This window comes from Haliaeetus albicilla, chromosome 19 (assembly GCF_947461875.1).
Source record: "Haliaeetus albicilla chromosome 19, bHalAlb1.1, whole genome shotgun sequence".
NCBI classification, from domain to species: Eukaryota; Metazoa; Chordata; class Aves; order Accipitriformes; family Accipitridae; genus Haliaeetus; species Haliaeetus albicilla.
In genome coordinates, this window is record NC_091501.1 from 14,748,797 (window position 1) to 14,767,475 (window position 18,679).

Sequence of the window (18,679 nt, forward strand, 5' to 3'; positions counted from 1 at the left end):
TTTGCTCTTTTCAGTTCATGCAGACATATCTTTCTTTTGTTTATGGATTTTGGTTAAATTCCATTAAATTTTGGCATAATAAAATATGCATATTTAATATTGTTAATAACACTCACTGCTTTGGCATTGAATTCTATTCTAAAGAGGGGAAATATGCTCTGCTTTCAGAGTGCAAAAGTGAAATAATTTGGACTGAAGTAGATATAAACTTCTATCCCAGATTCATACTGAATTGAGTTGAATGTTTACATGAATGTGGTTGAGATTGTATCTGTCCTTAGGAGATACAAGATTTATGGGTACCAAGTGTCAGTGTTCAGTGTTCTAGCGAACGCTTGTGTGAGGAACTGCCGACAGAAAGCTCTGCACAGAGAAACCCTAAGAACAAAAAGAAACTTGTTTGGATTTTTTTTTTTTAAACTGGGTTTTTCTCCTTTCTCTTTCCCTATCCCTTTTTTTCAAGCAGAAGCTGAATAGAACTGAAAGCTTCAAATGAATTTTCTGGATTTTTGAAAGCAGAAATCAGTGACTCAGAGGATGTGTTCTATTGCTGTGGCATTTCACATGCCACTGTGATGACTTTGGACAACCGATTTACCTTTTCTATGCCCAGTGTCCTCCTTTACTGAAAAGAAAAAAAGAAGTTTGAGGAGATGATTTTGATGTTTTCTCTGGCTGTTATGTGACCTTGCTCATTGCTCTACGGCTGCTCTTTGAAGTTGAGGAATGGCTGCCGTGAGAGATTCCTAGGTAGGCAACTGATTTTCTTGGACTTCAGATTTGGTTCAAAAATTACGCAGTTCTCACTTGCAAAAGTTATGATCAGCTCAGCCCCAGGAGAATGAAATTAAATCTGCTTGCAAATGTTGATATAGCATGCCAGATCTGTGTGTGTGTGAGAGATCATGTTGCCCCACAGCAATGAACCCTCTCCATGACATGAACTTCTTATTGCCACCAGAAAACTTTACTTACTTAGTTCAAGTTTTAAAGGTACGTGCTTTTGGATGTGGCAATCCTGAGATCTCATACTCACTTGAAAGTTTTGGGGGAAATATTGTAGTGGCAGTGATCTGTGAAGACTTGCACAGAATCTGGGAGCTTTTTGCTCCAATATGTCACTGGTGTTACTTGATATACTCTTTTATCATGTTTCAGCTGTTAAGATTTCAGGGAGAATTGTGCTTTTGAATTCCTGAGAAAAGTGTCACATTCCTCTATTTGCAGCTAATTCTGTTTAAAATGAATCATGAATAGTATAGCTGGGATAACACTGAGTAAAGTTATTGAGAGATACCTGTTTTCCATAACTTAAAGCCTGAAATACTGAGCAATCCAGAAACTTTATTAAAAGCTGGATATCAGAAACCTGGCATTAATTACAAATTCCAGTCCTAAGGTCTGTTGCACAATAATAACTTTATTTCTTTCCAGTTAGATTTGCAAAAAGAAATAAACCCAAATCAAAACCTTAAAATATTCAACTTTTTTCCAATTACTTCTTTCATCAGATCACCTGTGTACCAGTGTTAATGTATAAAATCTTGCAATTGCTTTTCAGGAAAATGGGAATTCCACCTTTATTTAGGTTATGTCCTTTTGGAATTATTTATTGTTTCTTTTATTTGGATTTTTTTCCTGTCAAAAGTTCCTTCTGTGTCTCCTTGCTATTCCTTGTAGCAACGACAGCTTTGACTAGGCTAGAAGCAGCAGGATGGAGTTAAACCGTGACAAAGTAGTTTGATAATAAACCATTAATTTTTACTTTACTGATGTATTCTTAGTAACTAGAACTTGCTGGATTTTGAAATGAGGTTCTGTAAATTCCAGGTACTACATAAATAAAATAAAAAAAAAAAAAAAAGTGTAAGCTTGGTCTGTGAGGTATAATTTGAGGTCTGTCTACAAATTGTTTTCATCTTTTTATTATTCTGTATGTTAATATTTCACGGTAGGATGTAGCTGCTCATAGTGATACAGAATGTTTCAGTCTGGTTTAGGACTGTGGTACTTGACAAAGGGGTCTGTACTATAATTATTAGATGATCCATTATAGAAAAAAATTGATTTCCAACTCTTCAGAGCAGCCATGTTCAGTGTTAAGAATTTACATCCAGAAGCATTTGCAAATTCTGCATTCCTGTGAGAGGGACTTCCAAGAAGTGATAACAGCTTCTTTGCCCATAAAATATCCCTGGATGATATCAGAGTATATTGACACCTGCCACTGAACCCAAACTCCACAACTTATTTTAAAACAATAGCAGTGGGAAAAGACAAATACTGCTTTGGGGAATCAAGTGAAGGTGAGAGAGGCTAGTCCAAAAAGGCAAAAGACAAAATTCTCATCAAATTCTCTGATTTATTAGATGACAGTCAGTAGTGTAAACTTACCTCCCAGTTTCCTACCAGTCTACTTCGAACTAAAAATGGAGGAGAGATCCTTCAAGTGCATGAGAGAGGTTGGCTATTAGTTTTCTCCACATGTTGGCTACCAAGGCTGTGAACCAGGGGCTTGACCTGTCCCATGCATAACCCCGCTGGAGTCAGGGGAGTCCCGCTCTGGGAATTTAGCCTGGCTCCTTCTGCTGCGAGCTGCAGTAATAGCTTTCCTCACGTGGAACTGTGTTTACAGAAACCAGACTGAACTGGACTCACACAAGCCATCATTATTGCCTCCTAGTAACCTTGCAAAGCACAGGACGACAAGCCACTGCTCTGCATTTTCATAACTCTCCGGTAATTAGTGCCTGGCATCTGTAATGGAAATAAAGTGCATAACATCAGAGTTTATAAGATGACACTGCTTTCATTATATGTTTAAATTTTCAAAGAACATAAAGGCAGATATATCAATATGCCAAGGAGCCTTTTTTAATTAAAACCTCTATCTCTTTTCTTTTCAAGATATGCAGATGGATTGAGCCATTAAAGAGATAGGTAAAAGGAACCCCAAACACTGTTTATACGTAGCCTTTATCACTGCAGCTATTTATTTTGCAGGAGGCATTCTTTCGACTGGAGAAAGTTATAGCGCAGCTTGACCCAACTCAAGGCTGCTTTGCAGTGCTACAGAGGCAGACAGTGACTGGAAGGATGCCTCACCTAGTTTTGGGAGGTTTCACCTCACAGCATAGATCCTGCACCCAGATTTCACCCAGTGCTCTGCCAGAGGTGGCATTCTCATACCCCCCCCGCCGCCATTCAGCTATTTATGATCACGCTTTGGGTTACTTGGTTGGCCCAGGTTTGGAGGAAAACAGGAGAGTGGATTACAGCTGGTTCCCCTCTTCTGTGATGAAGCTTCCTCTGTTAGAGCTTAATACCCACACTATGTATGACTGATTGTTTACCATTGATATAATGTACCTTACATAAGGTACGTGTAATGTACCTTCTCTTCAGAACAACAGCGCATTATCCTTGGAAAATGGGCACAGCTGGCAGCGGGTGAAAACTTGTCTCTGTCCAAATTGCTGACATAAATATCCCAGGCTGCTTAGCCCAGGATTTCACCTGAGAAGCTTGGGATCAAGATCCATGTCATTTAGTTGGCAGGACAGAGTTTGGGTGGTGGGTTTCACTGAGGTCATTTAATAACCCCGGCAGCGTACCTTTTCTGATCAGCCTTGAGATACTCAGCAAGGACGTTCGGTTCTGTGCTTCACTGTAGATGCTGCCTGACCTCTTGATTCCAGGCCTAGCAGCCAAGTAAGTTCAAATAAACTGATCCAAATGCTGAAGTGCTTATTCAGGCAAATTTCACTGTTTGTTTTCCTTAGATAAAGATTAAATAATAACTGAATCAGGACTCCTGGAACTGGCCCCTTAAAAGCTGGAAGACAACACTTCAGAGACAACTAACAGGAGATCAATGAGTAAGAGTTCAGTACAGAGCGCACTATTTTTTTTATTTTTATTTTTATTTTTTTCTTATATATTATCTACAAGCACAAGCTTTCATATTTTGAATGTAAAAATGCATACAGATCATTATATATATAAAAATCAACTAGCCTTGTAGCAAACTGCCAGATGCAACTATCCCCAGGTTTGGGGACAACTTGTCTGGATCCAGGTGCAAACCCAGTGGCTGATCCTCACTTCCATCCGTGGTTGCACCGAACCCCCAGATATGAAGATTCTCAAAGTTCTAGGGAAGTCTTGGTTCCTGATCCAGGTCTTGCAGCATGGGCATGACTAACTCTTCATCAATTGAAGATAAATATTTAAAAACTTCATAAATGACAATCAACTTGTTGTAGGTAACAAGTATCCATTTCACCTTTCCTCCCCCTTTTTGTTTATTGTCCTTCCCATCCTCTCTCTGCAGAAATGACAATAGGCAGAGGAGAGAAATTTAATGTTAGTGTCATACACGTACATTTAAATAGCAGCAGTAGAAACAGAATTTAAACTGTTGATGTCTGCTGCGGAAAGGCTACCAAATGTGGGTCCATGTTGCATTTGGCCTTTTCAATGCTTGGGCACTTTTTGGCTCAATTTGCACATTGTAGAAATATGACACATTTATAGCATAGCCAATAATACGTTGCAACATTGTGAGCAACAGTAAATCAGATTGCATTTAATACTATGTAATATGTATCAACAGATTATAATATACTATAACTGGCTTGACGAGCAGCCCATTACACCGAGGAAAAAAAAATTAATGAGCAATTAAGTAAAATTTGTGTTTGTGTGGGAGGAAAGGTCACAAAATAGCAGCCTCCTTTTTGACCAGGTGTTTATCATGATTGGCAGTTTCCAAATTCAGTCTTTGCAAAGGAATGGTACTATTTTTATTAGAGGTTCTTTATATAACAAGTCATGTTTGCACAGTGGAACATTTTCTTTCACCAGGATTTTGTAATTTCTCCATGCAGACATTATAAAAGAAGATATAATTTTCTGGAATTCTTTTGGAAAGTATGAGGGCCACAGCTTAGCCTCTCCTTCCTTTCAACTATCCTAATATGAATATGATTATTTTCTCTTATCATTCATATATTACCTTTTTGCATTTTAAATGCACCTTAGGTCTGAACCCCAAGAAAGGTTTTCAGAGAAAAGAACTGTTGAAGTTGTCTTAGAGAGGGATAAATCAATTGCTTAGCATACCAATATAAAGACTTTCCTCTCAGCTATGTTGCCATGGGATTGCAGGTAAGGATTTTGTTTACTTCAGATTCGTGCAACAGCACTGATTTGAAAGATAACAGAATGACTTAGTCCTCGACTTGCAAATGCTCACTCTGGCTCCTAATGTAACATACATGGTTGCAAGTTCAGACTTTCAGCTAGTGACTACTGGTGCATGCACAGGCACTAGCTCTTTCTTTTACACTCATTGATTCTGCATTACTATTTTTTTTAATTATTTTTTTTTTTTACAAAAGTTAGTGATATAATGAATAGTTTGGGAACAGGTGTGTCACAGAGATAGTGATATCACCTGTTGCAGGAACCCCCTGCCCAGAAGCACATGGTGAGGTTTCCATTGCAGTGCGTCTAGCTGATGTATGGCAACATACCTGAATATGAGGACCAAAATATAGACATTGATTCCAGAAGAGTGAAAGGAGTTTTCACTATCTAGAATAGTGGAAACAGAGAAAACAAACAACAGCACAAATAAAATACACATCTGAATGTGATGATCTTTGATGCTGGTTGGCTAGACGAGAATGTTTAAAAAAAATGTACTGTGGTAAAGTATCTTTAAGCCAATCCTTTTGAAAAAAGTCCTGACTTGGGACTTTTCTCTGTTGACAGGGCTTGATTCTCCAGCCTGTTCCACCACATATATGGCTACCTATAACTCTATAAAGTGCTACCCAACCAGATATCCTCACTCTCCTACATCTGTGGTAATTTGTGTTTGATAGCCTTTTGGTGTTACTTCCTCAGAGAGGCAAATAACCACATGAAGTACAAAGCAGTGGAGAATGAAGTTGTAACTAGTTGCTACAAGTGGGCTGTTCCTCAAAGGAGAATACTGCTAATATTCCCTTTTGTCATTCCAACCTTTAGCTGTGGTTCCACATGATGCCAGTCTGAGCTGCACACCATGTTGTCTGAAGGGATGCAACGCAACTGGTGGGACACCAGCACAATCTGAATGAAAATCTTCCAGTCTTGGTTCTTGCATCTCTTAGCATACAAGTAGACCGGAGGCAAAACTTGACAGCTGGCTTAAATGAGATGCATGAGGGAGGAGGAAGGAGGAGAAAAACTGGACACTTTTTATCGCAGGCATAAAAATCTGATAAAATGCACTTTCACTTCAATGTGCCAGATAAGAGTCACAAAAAAACCTGTGCTGGTTTAAACCACAGAGTGCTCCAAGCAACATCTGGAAGTTTAAACAACTGGAAATTATGGCCTTTTGATATGGTGGAGGCCATTCACATCTGATTTACATTTGGTCTTAGACTTTAAATACTTGCCTTCCCATGGATTCAGTTCTTCTTCGGTGTAAGGTAGAGTAAGAGGAGACCAAAACAAAAATGCAAACAAAAGCTAAAAGCTACCCATAACTAAATTAATAGTAATATGGTTATTTTTTTAGTTTGATTTCCCAACACATACACTCCATTTCCCCAAGCACAGTACTGCACTTTCAGGGGGAAATGCTGAAATGCCACTGGACTAGCTGATTATTTCTTGATGAATTCTGCAGTTTCAGAGGATCTGGAAAAGCAGCTGAACTTCAGCTCTGTTGAAATGTGTGTCTTGCTGGCTAAACACTCCATGAAACAGACCTTTCCTATATTTTTTGCATACCTTGCTAAGAACATCAGCATTCATAGATTTGACAAAAATAACAACAAGGAAGGACAGTTTGGAGTAAAAGCACACAATGCACCAATTTAGAGCTGGTGAAAGGTGTCAGATGAACTTTCTGGTACAACACAGCAGCCTCTACGTGTATTCAGTCCTTGAGAACACTGATTGTGATGGTTGTTGATGGACTGAGGGCTGAATCTTAATCTCCAATGGCTACTGAGCAGCTGGCTGGCCAGAAATGATGTTTAGGCACTACTGACTTGCAGGGGATTGGAGCCAGCCTTGTAGAAGCAGAAGATGCTCTGTCAGTGCCAATCCCCACAATCATCTGGTCCTTTGGAGTTTGCTTTTTTCTTTTTTTTTTTTGATTTTTTTTCCCCCCACATTAGCCAGAAGTAGTGTGGCTAAATACGTTTCAAAACAGGAAAAAAGGCTGACCCCAGGTTACTCAAAAAAGTGGTGTGGTTTGTCTTTTCTATTTATTTTAATTGCAAAGCTTTGACCATTTTTAATGAAATGTGCTCTGCCTGCTTCATCCCTACTCCAAACTAATATGCTCTAAAATGCTTCTCTAGCTTAGTACAGCTCTTTTTAGCTGCTGATTTTGGTAAGCATCTTATTAATTGCCTGCTTGACGTGAGTGGTGGAGCTTCGTCTCCGTGTCTTGCCCTGGACCATCTTTCGACGCCGTACCTCACGACAGAGCTCATAGAAGGCCTCCATAATGTTGCCCTCTCCTGTGCAAGCAGAGCACTCATAAAAAGCACATGCTAGTTCTGTGGCCAGCTTTTCACCTTCCTCTGTGCTGACCTGCCTGGAGTGATCCAAGTCTGCTTTGTTCCCCACCAGGATCAGGGTGACGTTTTTGGGTTTTTTAACTTCATCCAACAAGTTCTTAAGTGGCAGCACTTCCTCAAAGCTGCCTCTGTCCGTGATGTCATAAACCAGCACGAAGCCTTCACCCCATCGCACGTGTCCTTCTTTCTGAATAGCATCCTCCTGTTTTGAAAAGACAGACACCAGCCTTAGGAATTTGATTTATGAAGAAAACACCAGGCCTTCAGACAGATGTTGGTCCTCCAAAGCCTACAAAGGCACGTACGTCTGCTCTACTTTATACTTTACGCACATTACCTCTTTTATCATGTAGCATAGGAGATCTACTCTACCGAGGTGCCATGGGCTGCCTGTGGACAGGCTGGTAGCAGACAATTGGAAGAGGGTCTTTGTTGAATCGTACCCAGCACACGAACTGCATAGGACTGCGCAGCATGAGCACCTGACATGTTTTGAAAGGAAGGGAGACCTGACTATGACAACACTGTTCTTCACTTTGGTGGGGATCATTGACTGAGGTTGTAAAGCCTCATCACTTGACTGTAGAAAAAAACTGCGACTTTGTGCGTAATAATAACAACATGTTGTTGGGTTGGCCCTGAATCAAGGAATGAGAACAAAATCATTTTAATCCCAGAGTAAACCCTGACTTGTTTGTTATTCCAGTGTTCGAAAACTCTAAGGAGGGTCCCTTGCAGAAGGGTCTGGATCCAGCGTGCTGGGTCCAGCAGTAAGGTGATGGTGGTGGAGGGGGGGGGTCTGCTCAGAAGCAAGCTTCTGTCCCAGAAGTGGAGCACACCTGCCACCCACCAGACTGCTGTCACAACCACACTCCCCTTCCCTGCTGTCTAAGCCAAGGTATTGTATAATAGTACATGTACCCACGCACCTGACCAGCTGTATCTAATATCTCCATGGAAACCACTTCATCATCAATGGTAGCTTGGTGACGATATGTAGACTCTAAAATAAGAACACATTTTGTGAAACTTATTAAAGGAAGGTAAATTTTTTTTTATGTCTTCCTTACAGCTATGCCAGCACAAGACCTGAGATGTGACATACAGCTTCACCGAATTTTATTTGTTGGAGCTCTTCCAACCGTTCTGGAGCATACTCAAGTCCCTCTTTCTATAACAGTGACTCTTTTACGTCTCCCCAAACTCTTTCGTTCTCATGTCTTATACCTGCAAAGGGCTGTGCCTGTGGACGCTGCACTCTGTGCCCAACAAGAGGACAGATTTTTCTGTGGCAAAGCTCTGCAAGGCTGCAGCCCATTTTTCATGTTTGCTCATAGGGAAGGCTGCCACCTCTGAAACACAAATACCACTGCTCTCAAAGTACCCAGCTCAACAGCCTGTCACTGCATAGCTTGAAGTCTCACAAGATCAAAACCAGTACAGTTGGAGATCAGGGAACCTAACCACTAAGCTCAGGCCTTATACTGTGATAAAATTACAGAACAGTTAGCTATTTTAGGAATGTCTCTTTGAAACATGCTGAAATCATCACATTCCCCTCTTCTAGCAAGGGCTCAAGCAGTGATTTCCCTGTATATGATTTATAAGGATAACCAGTGGGCATTAAGCATTCACACTATGCTACAGGAAAAAAGGAACCTATTTACTATGTCCCAGGTCCTGGAACCCTGCAACTAATCAGAAAGCTAATGAGAAAAGGGCTTTGTTTTATCTTAATGAGCTGATTAGTTAAATTTGATAGCATTTGACCTAAAACTTGGATAATTATCTCTGCTAACACTCAGATTTATTACTGTTGCAAGCTCACAGATGTCCTATATCAAAAGGCAAATGCATATGCTGTAAAACTGTGGCCAGTGACTATGAATGCTTTGCATTGTCAGAGACACAATTCTTTTATTTGGTGCAAATCTCCTCAACAGGAATGAAGGATATCTTTAAGGAAACACATTTCTTTAATTTGAACTTCTGAAAGGGCTCATGTTTGCTGAATACCTTCTTTCGTTATGTGCTTAAGAATGTCACTTCTTCATAATCATGAATGTTTCAATGCTGTCAGTGCTGCGAACAGTCTCTTCCCAAACCAAAAATGTCACTTCCCTCCTGTGCCACCTTAATTGCTCTAAGTAGCACAGCTGCCCTAATAGGGACAAATGGTCAATTTAATTAGGCAGATGGCAAGCAATCTTGCTGTAGGATTTCACGCAATGAAGACTAGGTTTTTCAAAGGCTGTAAATATCCCTTCTGTTTAAAGGAGGAGTTGGAGTCCTACCTTTGTGAACCTGAGGCTATACCTACACAGCAGAGTAAGACATAGCTAAGTCTCTCAGTGCTATGTCTTATCTGTCCCTTCTGTACACCCTCCAGGCTGTAGCAAATCCCCCAGGGGAATGCAGAAAAGACAGGAGCTCTAGTTTGGTGTGGAACCTTCAACAAGTTATTTCAGTGGCTAAAATGTCCAGTGCTAGGCTGGGACTCCCTGTGCAGCACTCCATGTCCAAAGTCATTTAGGAACTTAGGCTTTTTGGGGACAGTGCTGTGAAGAAGAGATGGCTCTCTGAGTGAGTAATGTGATATTAGCTCCTTACTTGTTTAGGCCTTCCAACACTTAAATGCCTTCAACTACCTGGCCCTGCTTGACAAGTAGCTGTTGAGAGTTGGTCCACACAACTTGAGAAAGTGCTCATCCAACCATGTTTGCAGCATGTCGTGAAATGTCCTTCTCAGGAGGCAGAGTGCAGTAGGCCATACAGCTCTTCCCCGTGAAATGGGAGAATAAATCTCAAGGAGTAGACTTGTGCTTGCTGCATAAAAGCAGCATGATTCTTAAATGATACTTGAATTCTCAAAATAGGAGTCTGGCAGCACTTTGTGTTGAAAATTTAACTCTCTTTGGCTGCTCACATTGGGATGGAATTTGATCCTGAAGGAGTAGCATTGATTTGGGTCAGATCAGTGTAAATATATCTTAGTAAATGTGTGTCTGTTCCCGCGCTTTGGAATATGTGGTAGCTGGGTGAATTTTAATGAGGAGTGTAAAACAGCTGGACATTTAAAGCATTTTTTGGTGTAATCACAGACATGGCTTCTCCTTCAAGGGAACAGAAACATCTGAAGTATCTGGTTATCTTGTAAGTTATGAGCCCTGAAGTTGCGGTTTCCAGTCTGTTCACATCAACCCCATGGTACTTCATAAATGGATTGCCTTGCTTTGGGATTTATTAATATCATTTTCCCTGTGGCACTTTTTTTTGAGACATGCAGCTAGAGAGAAATTAGATGACTTGAGATACCTGCTGGATCCCTAACTGAAACCATTGACAATGCAGGTGTCTGTGTCTCAGCTAAGCACCCTTGACTCGTAACAGAGTTGATGAAGTAAAATAGGTGTTGGATATAGTTTGTCTGATCTTTCTCCTGGGATAAATCACACTCAAAAGCACTTAGAAGTCTAAAATTGGTCAGATTAATCCAGTCTTATGCTTGTGTCATCACAGTCAAGTAGAAAGAGCAAAGTGTAATGCTGTACCAGTGGCTCCCAAGATGACGATAGGCAACTTTCTGAGCTTCTGATTGTCATTTGCACCAGGTGATGCCTATATATTACATTTATAGCTCTATGGCTAAAACCTCAGAGATAGCAAAGAAACCTCAGAGCTGTGTTTTGCTCTTCATAGACTCGGTCTCAAAACTGCTAGCCTCAAAGCAGAGTTAGGGAGCTGCTGCTGACTGAGCCACGGTGTGCCTGACACTGCTAGTGCTGTAGAAGTAGTCGTATCTGGTGGTTTGCTCTGTTTCGATATAAGTAAGTAAACCTGACCCATTCTTGTTGGTTTGAGGGTGTGTTATGCTTCTAGTCATATTCCCAATAACAAGATCAAAGGTGCTGATGAGTGTGGTTTTGAAAGCTGATGTCAGATTTCAGGGTCCCACTTGGTTATAAAGCTGCAATCCCACAGCACCCTTGCTGTGCAAAACACTCTTGGTTCTCACAGTCCTATCATTTGAAAAATTTAAGTTTATTCCAGAAACATTTAGACCTGTCAAGAGGCCTGAGAAACTTGTTGGAAAGTGGTAGCAGTTGATTTGTTTTTTAAGCCTATAATATACTGCCACAATAATTCATTAATAGGAACTGGATAAAATTACCACAGCTGCTGAGTAATTACAGAAATAATGATTTGGGGGGAAAAATTAATTTTAAAAAAGCTCCCCCCGGGCTCTCTGTTGATAAGCGTATTACAAATCTCCCTATTCTTCTGAGCAATGTGATTTTAAAAAAATGCAGGAAAAAACCTACAAAGCTTATATAGAGAAAACTTTGAAGCCCATGATCCATAGACTGTCCATGGATATGATATTCAGTCACAGCTTGACCATATCACGTCCTTGTGCTATGCTTATTGTGACATTTAATAGAGTTTTGGCCTGTAAGACTTAGCTGGTCATTTATCAAGCCTATTTGTCCAGTACTATCTACTGAATATATCTGTTCCAGAAGATTATATTTTCTGGAGAAAAACTATTATCTGAGAAGTAATTGCTAGTTCTTGGTTTATATTTGCAGTGATGTAAAAAGCTGTTTTCAGTACTTGTTTATTTTGAACAGGAAATATATATCAGGGGTATGTCACAGCTCTGGAAGGAAATATTTGCGTTGGAAGGGTTTATTGCTTTTAGGAAAACACTTGTAGTAGGAGTAGGTAAATCAGCTGAGATGGAGCAATGACATAAACCATTTTACATGGAAATTTAAGGAACAGCCTGGTCTCTTTTGTTTGCTTTTAAGTACAGAGGGACACAAACTCTGTTTCCATTCAGAATTTTAGTTCATTTTTGTCAGGAAAGGTTAATAAAACAAGGACATATAAAAATGCTCTAAGAAACTTTGGTCTCATGGTGGCTTTCAGCCAGTTGGATCTGAGAACTGCAAGAGACCTAGAGAAAGAGCTTTTGTGTAGTAATTATAGCTGAGTTTCCAGACCAAAAAGCTTCAGCTAATAGGCGTGAACTTCTGAGTTACGGTTAAAGTCATGTGGGATGGCAATGCAGCGGTATGTTTAAAAGACTAGCATTTCCCATAATTATTTCTGACTACAAAATAAAGATTCCTGTTGTTTGTTTGTTTGTTGAGCAACTCCTTGCTCATTTAGAGTCCTGCAGTCTTTGACATCCATCAGGATGGCACTTGTCTATCACGTTTGAGAACAGAGACTTTGACAGCCCATTGGGGAAAAAAAATTACCTCCATTACTAACCCTGGTGTTGTCTGATATGTTCTCCAGAGCCTTCCTTGAGCCTGCCTTTGTGAAATCTGTCCCCTTCTGCATTTCCTTGCTGCTTCAGGAACTTTTCACCTTTCAGAAAGCCCCTGTAAGTTGAATGTACCTTCCTGACTCAGAAAGTTTCTCCTGCCTTCTTCCTTCCCCCACCCCAGTTCTTCTCAAAACTCAGCTGAATGTATTTTTCTTGCTTGCATCTGGCTGTTACTTACTCCATCCATTATTTACCTTAGAGGAGGGGTTTTATTTTGCAACCATCAGTGGTTTTTCAGTAAGCACAGTACTGCCTTTGTGTATTTAGAATGTATTTCTAATGCTAATGTAGTGTGTCCCCACATCTCTTTATTAACTGCTACTACAGACTCAAAAATAAGCATAGTTGGATTATTTATCAATAATACCATCAAATGACGTGCCATGCATTGTTATGCAATCTTTATTATCGCATGTAAAAGACGAAAAAGTAGTAAAAAGAAAGTTACTGAAAGGAAACTGTGACTGACAGCTCTGATAATTGGACTTGGATTCTTCAATGTTGTGTTTCTGCATGTGCAACCCCCAAGAGTCAGGTAATATAGAAGGACAAGTTCCTGGAGGTTGTACAGTACCTGCAATGTGCTTTATATATATGACTACTGTAGTACATGAACATTCGTGTCAAGCTACACATTTAAACCAAAATGTGTATGAAAGAAGAAGGTATTTCTTTGCAGTGATATTTAATTCAACTCTAGGGACTCCAGCCTGCTTCACACGCAGCCTGCTGTTGTGAATGCTGCTTTTGGAATTGATATGGTGATGTGCAAAGGAGTTTCTTTTCTCACTTAATTTTTGGCTTTTTTGGCTGCCTTCTATAAGGCTACATTTGCTGTAATCAGAGTTACGACTGCAGTACAGCAGGTATTCCCAAACTAGTCAGATTAAAGCTGAGCACAAAAAAGCCATGTGGGTGGCACTGCAAGCAGCGAGTGTCTTACCTTGCTGAGCTGCTTTTAGTTACTGCTTTCAGTCCAAGGCGAAGCTCTCAAATATTTCTGACCCGTATAAATCCAGGCTGGGTAAGAGTAGAGACCCTATTAATGCCCCTAAGGAGGCACAGGGCAGAAGAGCCAGTGTAGGCTCTGGGCAGTCAGCAGGCATGTGCCTCTGCACCAGCCAGGGTGTGGGGCTGTCCCTGGTCCATGCAGACCGGCAAAGACTATTAGTAGGTGACCTTAGAAGAATCTTCAGGTGCTGTGGGGAACTCATGGGGGACAAAGGATGCTCCATGGAGCATGGGGACACATGCAAAGAAACGGCTACTGCAGTATGAAATGGGGAACAAATTCAGAAGTAATAAGGCTTCGTTAGGTCCGCTGCTTAGTGAGCAGTTTGGGTTTTATCATGTTTTCCTATTTTAATAAAGTAGGAAGGTAATAGACGGCTTGCGCATGCATAGCCCTACTAGATTATAAAGTTCTCATCTTGGTATAAAAGGATCTGTTGCATCCCCAGAATTTGCTTTTTGGTTAGACCACGTTGGGGAGATATAAAACTAGTCTACAGAAAAGCATTTTTTCTTGGTGTATTGGTTTTATGTGGCAAGGTTTTGGTAGCGGGGGGGGGTTACAGGGGTGGCTCCTGTAAGAAGCTGCTGGAAGCTTCCCCTGTGTTCGAGAGAGAGCGAGCCCATACCAGCCGGCTCTAAGACGGACCCGCCGCCGGCCAAGGCCGAGCCAATCAGTGATAGTGGTAACGCCTCTGTGATAACATTTTTAAGAAGGAAAAAAAAGTTGGGACGGGGAGAAAACAGCCACCGGAGAGAGGAGTGAGAACATGTAAGAGAAACAAGCCTGCGGACACCAAGGTCAGTGCAGAAGGAGGGGGAGGAGATGCTCCAGGCACCGGAGCGAAGATTCCCCTGCAGCCCGTGGTGAAGACCCTGGTGAGGCAGGCTGTCCCCCTGCAGCCCAGGGAGGTCCACGGTGGAGCAGATCTCCACCTGCAGCCCGTGGAGGACCCCACGCCGGAGCAGGTGGGTTCCCGAAGGAGGCTGTGACCCCGTGGTAACCCTGCGCTGGAGCAGGTTCCTGGCAGGACCTGCGGATCTGTGGAGAGAGGAGCCCACGGAGCAGGGTTTCTGGCAGGACTTGTGACCCCGTGGGGGACCCACGCTGGAGCAGTGTGCTCCTGAAGGACTGCACACCGTGGAAAGGACCCATGCTGGAGCAGTTCGTGAAGAACTGCAGCCCGTGGGAATGGCCCACGTTGGAGAAAGTTCGTGGAGGACTGTCTCCCGTGGGTGGGACCCCACGCTGGAGCAGGGGAAGAGTGTGATGAGCCCTCGCCCTGAGGAGGTGAAGCGGCAGAAAATAACATGTGATGACCGTAAACCCCATCCCTGTCCCCCTTGTGCCGCTGGGGGGGCTTGGTGGAGAAATCCGGGAGTGAAGTTGTGCCCGGGAAGAAGGGAGGGGTGGAGGGAAGGTGTTCTGAGATTTCGTTTTATTTCTCATTTACCTTACTCTGGCTGATTTGTAATAAATTGAGCTAATTTTCCCTAAGCTGAGTCTGTTTCGCCCGTGATGGTAATTAGTGAATGATCTCTCCTGTCCTTATCTCGACCCGCAAGCTTTTTGTTATATTTTTCTCTCCCCTGTCCAGCTGAGGATGGGGGAGTGATAGAACGGCTTTGGTGGGCACCTGGCGTCCAGCCAGGGTCAACCCATCACACTTGGTGCGTTGAAATTTTTAATAAATAAATTTTGGCCTCCAAACAGAAATCCTAGAATACAGTTTTCTTGAAGATACCTCTAAAAATAATGGGAAGTAGGTCTATTTGTTGGCTTCTCCTGCGTATGATTTTTCTCTTGCATGTGAAGACTGGGTTTCTTTTGATGAGAAAAGGAGTGGTATTACATTTTCATTCCTACAGGTTCTGTCCTCATCCAGCTTTTACTGAGATAGGCAGAGAAAATGTGTACAGATACCTGGGAACTAGATTAATTAAGGCCTGCTGAAACAAAACCAACAAAGCCAGAGCAGTGCTAACTAGCAGGAAGTAAGCTTCAAGGCTTTAACTGCTTTTTAATTTTCTGATTTAACTTTCCCACCAACGCTAAGCAGAGGCATTAGTTCCTGGTAGGAATTACACCCATGACAAGTTTAAGTCTAAATAAACCATATTTTGCTACGCTTTTTTGTTTGATTGTGGCAAGAACTCTTTGTTAGCAAAGCTGTGAGTTTCACCTTATTTCTGCCAATATAAATGAAAACTAACCAGCGAGACTTTTCTCACACCTAAAACAAGCAAAACAAAAGCTTGCTCTCCTGAAGGTGCAAAAGCAAGCACTGGAAACTTCTGCTCATCTGGAGAACATTTCAGAATATGATGAGCAAGAAAAGTAGGGGCAAAATATTTTGCAGCTGTAGCTACAGCAAGAACAGCCACTGCCATGCTGATTTTTGCTGTCTGTCGAGCTACTGTAAAAAGGCAATATTTTTATTACTGGCATCAGGAGTTATCTTCATCTTGAGACTCATATGAAAGAAAACCCACATTTTCAGATAACTGCTTCCCATGTTATTTTAAGCATCTTCCTCTGCTGCTCTCAATTACAATTTCATCATTTCAAGTCTTTGCTGAGCATTTTAGAAGCCAGTGTTGGGGGTTTAAGGTGCTGTAGGCCATACCAGTCCATTTCCTTACAAACACCTCAGAGAAATCAGGAATACTTTCACGGCTCATTGCTGTAATACATTCAGTATAAATTCCTACTGCTAAGGAGTATAGTAAAAACATTAAAATGTATTAAACGTGTACCAAATAAAGTAATGTTTCTGCTGTTTTGAAGTGGGAAAAATAGGAGCCCAGGAAGATGCCTAGGAAGGCACAATCTAGGCTATTGAGCACTGAATGCTTTAAGCAATGAGGCAGAAGGAATGAGTAATTTTGTTAATAAAAATTGAGGATACTAATAGCTAGAGTCTGGCTTGAAAATAAGGCTGTTTTCCAGCAATTTATTAAGCGTCTACACATTTGTCATGGTACTGCCTGAAACACAGGTTGGCAGCCTCCTCCTAGCCCCAAACAGTTGGTTACCATTCCATCTCACTTTGGCTGAAAGCCCATACTGGACCACATATGTTATTCCTAGCTTGTGCTTGGATAAGCTGTGGTTGTCAACATGGGTGTTCAGATGAAATATGCAGAAGGCAAAGTTCTGCAAGATGATGGCAGAACTCGCTCCTCTTTTGCTCGCTATGGAAAATGGTTATTTTTAATCATGAGCATGTCGATGATCTGGTCTCTAGCAGTGTGTAGACTGCAGTACCCTGTTGTGCAGCAGGAGGAAGAGAGGGCTGGGAGGGGAGGCTTCCCCAGACTGCCTTCCTCCTGGGGCTGCTGGTCTGTCAACCTTTACACCCTAGAGCTGAAGGGACCATCAGTTAATGATTTATTAACACTTACTTTAGTATGGGCCCCTTTGTTAAAACTTCTGTTTGCTGGCTGGGCAATTTCTCTCTCAGCTGTGTTGCTGGGAGTTAGTATTTTTAGGGTAGAGGCAGGCAGTAAACCTTCAGGAGTGTTAAGACAAACTTGCTGAGTGAGCCACAAGTCAAGAAAACTAGAAATCTACACTATACAAAGACATGTGTTTCTTCAACTTGTGATCTGGAGCAGGGAAAGCAATCCTGGGGACAAAGGCCTTGTATTCAGATGGTGTTCCAGCTGGCCAGGCAACGTGTTAGCTGAATAAACCAGAGAGCAAAGACTCCTTGAGAACTGTGGTTGGACCTGAGGACCTCAGCTCTTTTTCATGGCTCCGTTGGCACAAAATTACCCCAGAAAGATGGTTCTTGCATCTTCTCTTGCTAGAGTAAATTATTCTTAGTGAGGTCTTGGTTCCCACTGCTAAGCTGTTTCTGGTTATCAACCATTTTGATGGAAGCTAGTTCGGATATATTCCCACTCTGCTCTGTTGTTTATGTTGTTTGTACAGATCTGTATTTATCAGGTGCAGAAGAGAAATTCAGGCTGGCAACATTTGCTAGTGTTGTAATGTTAATTACATTATGCGTGGTATCTGCAAACTTCCCTTGTAGTCCCCGAATGATACCGTTTTGCTAACAGAACCCCCAGCTACAGATGTGGTTATATAGGCAAAACTACCCTTCTAATGTAAAAATAATCTTCCTTACAACAAGCTTTCCAATGGGAAAAGCCTTCTTGCCAATGTAGACGATATATTTGCGAAGTGATTTCTGCTGTTCTTGCCACAGCGGTGAAATTTATAAGTCTTGAGCTGGTCTATAGGAGATTAAGTTCTCTGCTGCGAGATAATTCAGGGCACTAACAGAGGTGTCTGTCTCCCTCCCTCAAGCACTTGTTTACCTCGTGTACCTATCTGCTGTCCTTTGGCTGTTTCATGGTATGCTGGAGAAGAATGGTGCTATCATGGGCCTTTCATAACTAAGCTAGTAGGACAACAATTTCTACCACCTTATCTCCTACCTTTGCTGCTTTACTGATACCTACACATTTTACCCATGTTTGATGGTGTCTTATGGGCTGTTGGTATGTTGCATTAGATACGACTTTACAGAAACACCAACTCTGGGTTGTTTCCCTCCCAGTAGAAAAAGAGAGAACAAAAATCCAAGTGACCTAAAGAAATTGTGACACAGTTGGAAGCAATACTCTTTAAAAACGTCACTATTAATCTGGTAGTCCTAGCAAAATTAGAATTTTTATTAAGACTCATGTTTCTTTACGGTTGCCTCTGCTCCTTCAAAGTAATGGATAG

General features: G+C 41.5%; 1 protein-coding gene across 2 annotated transcripts in view; it reads right to left on the reverse strand.

Moving 5' to 3' along the window:
- Window positions 1–3,890: 3,890 nt before the first annotated feature.
- RERG (RAS like estrogen regulated growth inhibitor) overlaps window positions 3,891–18,679 on the reverse strand; it is a 111,664-nt gene continuing 96,875 nt past the window's right edge. For both annotated transcript variants that reach the window (XM_069807803.1, XM_069807804.1), the window contains exons 4-5: window positions 8,519–8,592; window positions 3,891–7,791 (exon numbers count right to left, since the gene is read on the reverse strand). In XM_069807803.1, coding sequence (XP_069663904.1) covers window positions 7,384–7,791; window positions 8,519–8,592 — 482 coding nt within the window. In that variant the 3' untranslated portion in view covers window positions 3,891–7,383. The remainder of the gene's footprint in view (window positions 7,792–8,518; window positions 8,593–18,679) is intronic.